Below are 11,370 nucleotides of genomic sequence, written 5' to 3' on the forward strand. Positions count from 1 at the left end.
TGTTTAACTGTTAATAAGAAACAGTTATCCACCTGTTTTGATTGAGTTTTATATTCCAGCATATTTTTTAATGAAGTAGTTTTCTGTAAAATGTGTTCTTTGCAAATTGAATATGCTTTCCTGATGGTTTTAAAAAATCTGAGATGCTTATCTTTGGGTTGTTTGTCAGCAGCTCCTAAGACAAGCATTTTTATCATTCCCTTTTCCCTACTTCTGTCATCAGCAGACAATATGTTTAAATGCCCCGAGCAAGCTTTTTCTCTTATCACTGAATAAATACAGAACTTAGTTTACATTACCTAGGAACACAGGTAAACGTGAAAGAAATGGAGGAAATGAAACAGATGCCAAGTTCAAAGAAACACCAATGTGGGCAATGGTAGTTAGTACTCTTGAATGTTGGGTGTCCATGAGCAAAAGCTTTGGGTCAAGAATGAGCTATGTGATAGGTTCAGAAGATGTTGAAAACGTTAACTTGAGGGCCTCCCCTCAGTACTTTCATCGTACTATCTATAAATTTTCATTTTCCCACTTAATTCCACTGTGCTCCTGTATTGTAATTAGTGTTCTTATCTGTTTCTCCTTATATAAAGTGAGCTCAATCAAGATGGTACTATTTTCTTTACCTTGGTGTTCCTGGCCCAATGACTGCTATCTAGCAATCTTTTAATATACAATTAGTTGGTAATGAAATAAAGTAGTAATAGGGAGATTAGACAGATAGTTGTGCGAGATTTTGGAAGACCCTAAATGTCAGACTAAAGGAGTTTTATTCTCTGTGTATAAAAAGGGGTCACTAGAATTTTGGGTCTAGGGAGTAATATAATTAAGTTGGTGTTTCAGGAAAGTTCTTCTGGCAGTAGTGTTTAGGAAAAGACTAAAAGTAGAGAGATTAATTTGCTGATAAGGCCTGGATAACTAAAAGATTCTAAAGCAGTAAAGAACTACAGTCTAGCTCATAGACCCAACTGACTGAATGTAAGGAATAAAAGAGAAGTCTCTAAGATGACTTCTTTTTCTTCTAAGAATGACTAAAGGAATAGAAAACCCATTAAAGGATTGTTTTAAATTTGGCAGTAAATATTTATTAGGGGATGATTTATTTTTAGTCAAGGGATATATAAGGCTAAGGTCTGAACTGTAGATATAATACGAACAGAATTGAGAAATCATTCAAGACACTGCAGATACACAGTCACACGTGGGGATCAAATACAGAGGTCTTAAGGCATCATCTGAAATTTTTGTCAAGCTTCTTTTTATCTTCTCTATTGCAAAGGAAGTTAATGGTTTTTCTTTTGTCAAATGCTTTTTTGTTTCTTACTTAGAGAATATGTAAGATAGGCTGGGCACCGTGGCCCATGCCTGTAATCCCAGCACTTTGGGAGGCCGAGGCAGGCAGTTCACTTGAGCCCAGGAATTTGAGATCAGACGATATGGGCGCACTCAGGGTGGTATGACTGTAGATGAGCCCAGGAATTTGAAACTAGTCTGGGCAACATGGTGAAACCCTGTCTCTGCAAAAAATATAAAAAGTAGCCAGGCCTGGTGGACGTGTAGTCCAAGCTACTCAGGAGGCTGAGGCGGGAGGATGACTTGAGCCCAGGAGGTGAAGGTTGCAGTGAGTCAAGATCGTGCCACTGCACTCCAGCCTGGCCGACAGAGTGAGACCTGTCTCAAAAAAGGAGAAGAAAAATAAAGAGAATATATAACATGATTGCATTTTAGTGACTGTGACTCCTATAATGGGTAAGAAAGGGTCAAGGGCAGGAGAAATAAAAAGGAATATGAGATGGAGGTTTGAGACACTAAGATAAATCAATTTTATTATGTCATTTTTTTTTTATTCCAGAAACTGTGGAAGTCTCACAATATAGCCTTCTTTTTAATAAGCTTCTAGGTTCCTGTATAGAAAGCAATAGTCTTGGTATGTCATCCTCTGTGGCGGAATTCATGATTTCAAAGAGCATCCCTATTGATTTTTCCTTTCTTAGAAGATTAATTACTTCTTTAGGAAGGAGTCGTTTATGGCTCAAAGCCAGAGCCCACTACAAAAGTAAGTTACATTTAAAATGTTTTAATATATTGGTTTATAATTTTATTCTCTAACCCAGAATTTATAATATGTAAGATTAGATGTTTATATGTATTAAAAGAGCAGTAATACATATTCATATGTAGTGGTCTCAACAGATCTGTGCTCTCTTTTGAAACCTATTGTTTCTCTTCTGTTTGCAATTGCTTTCCTTATTTCCAGTCTTTCCAATTTCCAATCTTTATTTCTTGCACAGTAGCTTGTCCGCTAGAGGGCGAGCAAAGGGAACAAATAACAAGATAGAACCAGTTTGGCATATCTTATAAATAATACAGGCATAAAACAGTTGGGTAGAATGAAGTTTAAAGAATATCTATGTTTTTATTTATCTCTGCTGTATCCCTAATTGTTATAACTAAGAATATTCAATAGCAGGTCACATCAGAAACACAAAGGCTGTCATAACAATGCAACATGGTATGTGTTTTTCACATGGCTTTTAGTAATAGAACTTTGTTAATCTACTTACAGCTGTTGTTCTCTAACAAATAAGCCTGGAAAACTAGTGCTTTCTCTAGTCCAAGCCACCTCGCAGGTATTTTAATTAGAAAATAATTCCATGTAGGTTCTAGATCTAGAAAAGAATTGTTTTTTCTGCCTTCATGCAGTAATTTGTCTTCAGCTACCATTTCTACCACTGTCATGTATATAACAAATATTTGAGTGCCTATTCTGTGTCACCCTGTACCAGATGTGTCAAATATCCTAGCCACTACTACCTGAGCTGGAAGTGTTTTTCAGGTGACCAGCTGTGATCAGTGTAGCAGGTGGTAACTTTTTTCCCCAACAAAATGGGAAAGAAAATATTAGGGTACATTACAGGTAGTGAGGTTAATTATTTGATAAAATTTTCATTTCAGTTGCATGTATGCACGTATGTATACTGGGTCATTATATAAAATGTGTTTCTTGTAGGTTATAATCAAAAAAAGTTTTGAAAGCTGTGTTTTCTTAAAAAGGATGATCAGAAATTTAGAGGAAAGATAGAATTGTTTGTTCATAACACCTAATTTCAATTGTGTAGTTATGTTTCAACTCTTTATACTATTTACCTTCAGACTTCTAGAAACCATACACATGCACATATAGGTGTGTGTATGTGATTTTAGTTTCTAGAATTGAAGTTAATGGGAATAATTTATTTTTCATGTAACTGCAACTTGGGGGAGATGCCATCAGAAGGTGTTTATATGCCACAGGAACAAGTATAAGCTCAGACATTTAAATGAGATTTTTATAAATATTTCTATTTTTTAGTTGGAAATAAAATTTTATATTAAAGCATCTAAACTTTATCACTTTAAAAAATTTTAACAATTTTACAGAAGTGTAATTCAAATGCCATACAATTCACCCATTTAAAGTATACAAGTCAATGGTTTTGCCGTATCTGAGAATTGGGTAACCATCACCATAATCAACTTTAGAATATTTTATTCACACCAGAAAGAAACCTCATATCCATTAGCAGTCACGCCTCATTCCCGCAAATCTATTCAGCCCTAGTAAGAATTACTTCTAATGACTTTTTTCAGCAGTGCGGTTTTATTTGTTTTTTGTTTTGTTTGTTTGGTTTTTTTTGTGAGACAGAGTATTGCTTTGTCGCCCAGGCTGGAGTGCAGTGGCCCGATCTCGGCTCACTGCAAGCTTGGCCGCCTGGGTTCACGCCATTCTCCCACCTCAGCCTCCCAAGTAGCTGAGACTACAGGCACCTGCCACCATACCTGGCTAATTTTTTGTATTTTTAGTAGAGAAGGGGTTTAACTGTGTTCACCAGGATGATCTCAATCTCCTGACCTCGTGATCCACCTACTTCAGCTCCCTAAAGTGCTAGGATTACAGGCGTGAGCCACCGCGCCCAGCCTAGCAGTGTGTTAAAGCAATTAATGCCTGTGTACAATACAGTATCTTTGTTACTGGAACTTTTCCTTTTATCTAATCACACGTATTCCTTATTTCATATGCAGTGTAACTTCTGAGACTTACGCAGGTGAGATTAGGGGGTAAAGAGTCTTTTTGTTTTTTAAAGAATGTAACTGAATTATAAAACCATGAATAAAAATGAGCCATTTACAGCCAAATGAGTAATTTATAGCCACCGATCAGTCTTCAAAACATCTCATTTTCTAACAACGTTGACATTAAATTATATTGGAACTCCTTTTGGATTTATCTTCAGACATAGCTTAACATTGCAAGAAGAGCTTTTCAGTGGTGTATAACTGTGTCTAGTAGTACTTTATTTGGGACTTAAGGCTGACTTTCTTCAAGGCACTGTTAAGACTTAGTGCCAGTGCCTTTGTTTTGACTTTGTTAAAACTTTTTTGTTTTAATATTTTTATGACTTTATGGAGATAATTTCACATATCATGAAATTAATTCACTTAAAGTATATAATACATTCATTTTTGGTATAGTCACAGAGTCATGCAGTCATCACCACCGTTTAAGTTTAGAACATCTTTAACACCTTCAGAAAAAGAAATATTGTACACATTAACATTTATTGTCCATTCCCTGGTTGTCTCTTCTCTGTCTCCATGAATTTGTCCGTTCTAGACAGATCACATAAATGGAATCATTCAATACATGAGTTTTAGTGACTGACTTTTTTTTTTTTTTTTTTGAAGACGGAGTCTCACTCTCACCTAGGCTGGAGTGCAGCAGCGCAATCTCGGCTCACTGCAACCTCTGCCTCCCAGGTTCAAGTGATTCTCCTGCCTCAGCCTCCTGAGTAGCTGGGATTACAGAGGTGTGCCACCATGCCCAGCTAATTTTGTATTTTTAGTAGAGATGGGGTTTCACCATGTTAGCCAGGTTGGTCTTGAACTCCCAACCTCAGGTGATCCACATCAGCCTCCCAAAGTGCTGGGATTACATGTGTGAGCCACCGTGCCCAGCCATGACTGGCTTCTTAGCCTAGTGTTTTTAGATTTTAATGTTGTAGCATGTATCAATACTTTATTCCTTTTTATTGCTAAACAATATTCTATAGAATGGAATTTGTTTATTTATTGGTTGATGGACATTTGAGTCGTTTTCACTTTTTGGCTATTGTGAATAGTGCTACTTTGAATATTCATATAAGTTTTTATGTGTATATATGCATTCATTTATCTTGGGAGAATTACTGACTCATACAGTAAATCTATATTTAGCTTTTTGCCAAACTGCCAAACTGTTTCCTGAAGAAGCTGCACCATTTTATATTTATATTCCCACCGGCCATGTATGGGATTTCCTAAACATTTCTTTATATCTTCACCAACACTTGTTACTGTGTTTTTTATTTTAGCTTTCCTGCTAGTGGGTGTTAAGTAATATGTCATTACAGTTTTTGTTTTCATATCTCTAATAACTAATGATGTTGAGGACCTTTTCATACAGTTATTGGTCATTCATATATTTTCTTTTGAGAATGTCTATTAAATCCTTTGCCCTTTTTTTTATTGTAAGAGTGTATTCATACATACATACACATGTACATTTGCATTTATATACACTCTGGATACAAATCCCTTGTCAAATATATGAATTACAAATATTTTGTCCATCCTGTTGGACAAAGTTGTCTGTTACTTTCTTGATGGCTTGGCCTTGCTTTCATGCTAGACTAATCAGGAGGAGATTGTCTAGGGACAACAGAGTTGCCTTCCTCATGTTCCTGATTTGTTCTCCCTTGTCCTAAAAATACTGCTTTTCTCTCAGAACTGAGAAGTCAGGAGAGAGATGTTATTAGTGTGTCTTTCCATTACTTCCCCCTCCCCCCAAATCAAATGTGAGTATTTTTCTTCTCACGTTTCATTTTGAGTGAAAAAAATCATATTAGTAGATTTCTGGTTAATCTAGTTAATTTGTTGTTTTCTATTTTTTAATTCTGGCAAGAAAAGTTAAATAAGAATGCATGTAAATTATACCTACCAAAAACTAGTGAAGTTAATGAGTTAACAGTTTGTTGCTCCTGGCAGTGATCTAGGGAGGTGGGAATATCTAGTGATTAGGAATCCAAAATCTGGAACCAGAAAGTGGGCACCCCAAGGAGGGTTAGAGAGCCTGAATGCTTACCAAAAGCCCCTCGTCTATGACATGGGAATAATAGTACCTAATTTCAAAGGTAGCATATTGTCAGATTAAAATGAGGTAAAACCCATGTGTTTATTAGCACATGTACCTGGCACATAGCAGGTCTTCAAAGATTAGCCATTACCCACATTAGAAAGATTTCTTGAAGAAACTTATTCTAACAAAACAAAACATTTTAAGCAAAATTTACGTACAGATTTAAATTGGTTTCAGTAAAATATAATAATATAAAATTGCCTATATATAATTTGGATGTTCTAGAAGTTTTAAAGGTATTTCCCTATATATCACTGCTAATAAGCACCTAAACAATTTAAAAGTTAAATCTCTTCTCTTGAAAAGTGAAGTTTTAAAAACATGAAATGGTGAGTGTGGCTACAACACACAGATCACCTACAGGATAGAAATGTATTTTATGCCTAGTGCTTAGCACAATGCCAGACATTTAGTAGCAACAGTAAATATTGCATAAACTATAATGGTACTATAAATAACTGTGCTCAAAAATAGTTATTCTGAAATTATCTTGTGTTTACTATGGCTTGAAATAAATGTTGTTTGCCGTAATAAGGCTCAAAAGTCATTTTTCAGAGTTTTTTTGTTTGTTTGTTTGTTTTAATGTTTCTCACTTTTTTTTTTTTTTTTTTTTTGAGATGGAGTCTCACACTGTCGCCCAGGCTGGAGTGCAAGGGCACAGTCTCGGCTCACTGCAGCCTCTACCTCCCAGGTTCAAGTGATTCTCCTGACTCAGCCTCCCCAGTTGCTGGGATTACAGGCACCCGCCACCACACCTGACTAATTTTTGTATTTTGGTAGGGATGTGGTTTCACCATGTTGGCCAGGCTGGTCTCGAACTACTGACCTCAAGAGATCCACCCGCCTCAGCCTCCCAGAATGCTGGGATTACCGGCATGAATCACCACGCCCAGCCCTTCTCACTTTTTATTTAATGTTTCAAAAACACTTTACAAAGAATAATGTCAAATATACTAGGATAAGCTATCGTGTAATTTGTTAATCTACTTCTAATGTGAAGATGTATTCTGTGTAAGTAATTATCACCTGTAGGTATTTCAGAAATCTAGGTTTTTACCTATTGGGTTTTAGTAAAGTTTGACCTATATTTTATTTTTCAGGTGCTCTTTCCTTGGGTTGCTACCCACCACTGGAAGGAAATTTATACCGAAAACTTCTTCTAATTCCATCTTATTTATCTGAGATTGAAATGCTCTTAGCTATTGAAATCTTCATGGTATCTAATGCTAGTAGTATTCAGAGTCCTGGAACTTCTACACAGATACTGCAGATAGTTTTGAAAAGGTTGGTTGACATAACTTTAACTGCGTTCTGAATGTAGATCTTGGCTCCCTACTCCCACCCTAGGATGTAAATGTTTTATGTGTTTTTATATATACATATATATTTATGTATATATTTATATGTGTACTTTGTGTGTATATTGCAAACTCTAGTATCATTTAAATTGAGAAAGGATTAGACCTGTTTGAGGCTTAAAACCAAACAAGTTAGTAGCATTCAGTAAACACTTTAGCAACTTCAAAGATACAGTTAAATATTCAAAGACATGGATCCTCTTTAGGTACCAACCTTTCTTGTGTTTAGAGATCAGTACCTATAAAAATCTCTAGTCAACTCAAAAGATCAAAGGACTAGGGTCTAAAAGGGAAATACGTGATCATTTATTAGGTTCAGCCAGGAATACCATTGAAAATAAAGCCATCAGCCTAGTTTCTATATTTTATAATGCTATATATGCATAAATATTATAAAGTAGGTACTGTCCCAGAGTGACACCCTTTCATGTAATTTTGTTTGGAATCCTAGAATTTAGGCATACAGTAGATGGTGTGCCTAAATGGTAGTATGCCATATGATTTCTTGTCAGCCTTATCCAGGAAACTTGGAATATAACGATCTCTTGGGAATCCTGTTTTAGAGCTTCTTGACAAGAATTTTGCTTTAGTTTACAGGTGTGACAAACCAGATCCTCTGGTTGAATATTACATTAGTTATCTATTGCTGTGGAATAAATTATCCCTGGACCTAATGGCTTAAAACAGCAAATAGTATCTTAGTATCTGTGGGTCAGAAATTTCAGAGAGGTTTAGCTGGATTGTCCTGGCTCAGGGATTTTCGTGTGACTCAGAGTTTCTCCACATAGTTGGAGTCAGGATGTTGTCAAAAACTTTGGTCACCTACATGATAGCTTACTGGAGCTAGAGGATCCTTTTCCTTGATGACTCACTCAAATACCTATTGGGTGGAAGCCTCAGTTTACCACATGGGCCTCTCCATAGGTTGGTTAAGTGTCTTCATGACATGACTGACAGTTAGTTTCTCCCAGAATGAGTGATCCAAGAAAGAAAAAGCAAGGAGGAAACTGCAGGGTCTTTTGTGACCTATATCAAGCAAGAACTGTGAAGAGTCTGAGATTTTATCCTATTTGCAAGCTATAAGCTAACCTGCCACAGTTTCATAGATGGTAGCATAAGAGACAAGACTCCTGTGTTGGAGACAGAGGAATTTATTATTTGTGGTATGGCAAACAGCATGATTATCTGCATATTTGCATCATTTCCTCTTGCTCCTAAGTCCCATAGATGGGCCCACATGGATACCTACATATGCCATGAGTTCTGTAACAGGAGAGGAGTGCCCAGCTTAGGAAACCCAAATCTTTTATGAGTAATAAGCATACCTGCCCTTTGCTTTGCAGGGAGGTACTATCTCCATCATCTAAGACTATGAGCAAACCTGCCCTTTGCTCCAGGAGGAAAACTTATCTTTATCTTTCAAGGTTGTTCACTATATAATCCTGGTAATTTAGAACAAAGGGTAGGCAGTGACTCTTGCAAAACTTCACAAACTCAAGAGATCCATGGAGAGTTGTCATCCAACAACCTAGTATCCAAAGTTACATACTGTCACTTCTCTCCTTTGTTGTAGGTGAGTCTTTTGGTCCAGCCGACACTTAAGGGGAGGAGAATTAGGAAGTAAATTATTTTAGTTCCACTTTCAAAAAAACCCACTAAAAGTCACCTTTTTTCTTATAGTTCTTTTTTTTTTTTTTTTTCCAGAGTGCTTCCTTATTTACCACTGTGCAGTATGGTGGATAAGGCATCTAGGCTCCCCATGATCCTAATGAAGTCATGGTTTTCTCATAGCTTTCTATTCCCCACACACATGCAACTTCTTTATTTATTTCTTGAATTTGGAAGGTATTTGTAACCATAGTGCATAACTAGTGGCATACCTAAATCTTTGATTTTGTCCAAGCCAATATATTTTCTCTATTGTCATTATCATGCTAAGCCCTGCCTTGTTACATTTACCTCTCTCTATGAGAGAGAATTGTATTCATCTTTAGACTTTTTTAAACTGCACATGGTTGGCATGTGCACCACCTACCAGATTCCCGGGCACCTCTTTCTAAGCTAGAATGTACTAGAAGGCACCTGACCAGTCTTTCCTCTCTGTGACCACTAGTTCCTGTTTCAAGTGCAATTCCTCACTCTTGTCACTCTGGACCACACCGTGATGTTAATGCAGATAGGCTCCTACTCAGAACTTGCGCTGGGCCCCGTAGATACCAAGAGTAGGAAGCAGTGAACACAAAGAAAAAGGTGATGCTTTATGTAACAGCCACATCTCTATTTTAAATAGTTCCCATTTCCTACCCCAGAGGAAAAACTGACATAAGGTGGGAATTTTATGCAAGTCAATGCAGTGACAATTGGTTGCAGATGGAGCTGGTAGAAAAATTATTAGAAAAATTAATTCTAGCACTTAAGGAAGCACCCTAAATCAGGATTGAAGAAAATAACCAGAAATATAATAAAGCCCCTATAGCTATACAATTTGCTACCAGACATTAGCTACATATTAAGTATTTCCTTATAACTAAAAATAGTCAATATCAAAGTAAAACTAACATGTGAACATTAATTCTAAACTGGATTACATTTAGTATTTTATGCATTCTCAAGAAAAGATACAGGTAATTAGCTGTGTTCTAGATCAGTATTTTTCAAACTGGGTTGCAGACTATTTGTGTGGTGAAATCAATTTAGGGTGTTTACCAGCATTATTTTTAAAATCAGGGTTTTTGTCATCAGGGTAAGTCTTGTTTTGTGAAATTTACTTTTTATGTATGAAGGTATATACTGGGCCATAATATGTCTTTTTTTTGGACAGAGTCTTGCCCTATCACTCAGGCTAGAGTGCAGTAGTGCAATCATAGCTCACTGCAACCTCAACTTCCTGGGCTCAAGCCATCCTCCCACCTCAGCCTCCTGAGCAACTGAGACTACAGGTGCACGTCATCATACCCAGCTAGTTTTAAAATTTTTGTAGAGACGAAGGTCTCACTGTGTTGCTCAGGCTAATCTTGAGCTCCTGGCCTCAAGCGATCCCCCCAACCTGAGCCTCCAAATCGCTGAGCTTATACCACTACACCTGACCAAAATGCCTTTCTTACTGTGGGTCATGATCAAAAAAGTTTGAAAGCCACTTTTAGAAGAATATGGTGAAAAGACGATCATAGCTTAGTACCAGTAAATGTAAATTACTATCTTTTGAAGAAACTATATAGCTTATCTTTTTTAAGAGTTTCTGACTTTATGAGGTGTTCATTTTATAGGTGTGAAGACAACCAGTCTCGGAGCAATGATGATTATCAAGCTGCAGTAGAAAGGTTAATTATGGCTGCTCGTATATCAGATCCAAAGCTTTTTGTTAAACACATGACTGTCAATGTTAATAAGGAACAGGTTTATAGTTTGGAACATTGTTCTGCCCTGAAATGGTTAAAAGAGAATATGAAGTGGGCTGGAAAGGTTTGGCTTTTCAGTAACCATTAGTTAATAAAGTCTGCTCTTTTTTTTTTTTTTTTTTTTAGTTCAAGTAATCATTGTTGAAAATAAAGGCAATAAAAATAGACAGTTTTCACCATATTCAGCTCTTTGACTTTGTTGGCTTACAGCAAGTTAATAGTTTTAAAGCCCTGAAAATTTTTATTGATACGTAATTTTCAGTAAGTTTATTCACACAGAAAAGTGACTTTTCAGATTACTTTTTGACTTTAAAAGAAACTAAGCATATTAAATCCCAATTTATTCTGAAATCCAAAACTGAATACTGTGCAGCATTTAATAAGAGGGAGACATAACAGG

General features: G+C 36.4%; 1 protein-coding gene across 1 annotated transcript in view; it reads left to right on the plus strand.

Annotated features, from left to right (window-relative positions):
• Nucleotides 1-11,151, plus strand: part of LOC116273784 (protein TOPAZ1-like) — a 29,340-nt gene extending 18,189 nt beyond the window's left edge. The window contains exons 6-8 of the mRNA XM_031663424.1: nt 1,853-2,056; nt 7,315-7,498; nt 10,839-11,151. Coding sequence (XP_031519284.1) covers nt 1,853-2,056; nt 7,315-7,498; nt 10,839-11,058 — 608 coding nt within the window. The 3' untranslated portion in view covers nt 11,059-11,151. The remainder of the gene's footprint in view (nt 1-1,852; nt 2,057-7,314; nt 7,499-10,838) is intronic.
• Nucleotides 11,152-11,370: the final 219 nt, after the last annotated feature.

The sequence above is a fragment of the Papio anubis genome, chromosome 2, assembly GCF_008728515.1.
Source record: "Papio anubis isolate 15944 chromosome 2, Panubis1.0, whole genome shotgun sequence".
Taxonomy (NCBI): Eukaryota; Metazoa; Chordata; class Mammalia; order Primates; family Cercopithecidae; genus Papio; species Papio anubis.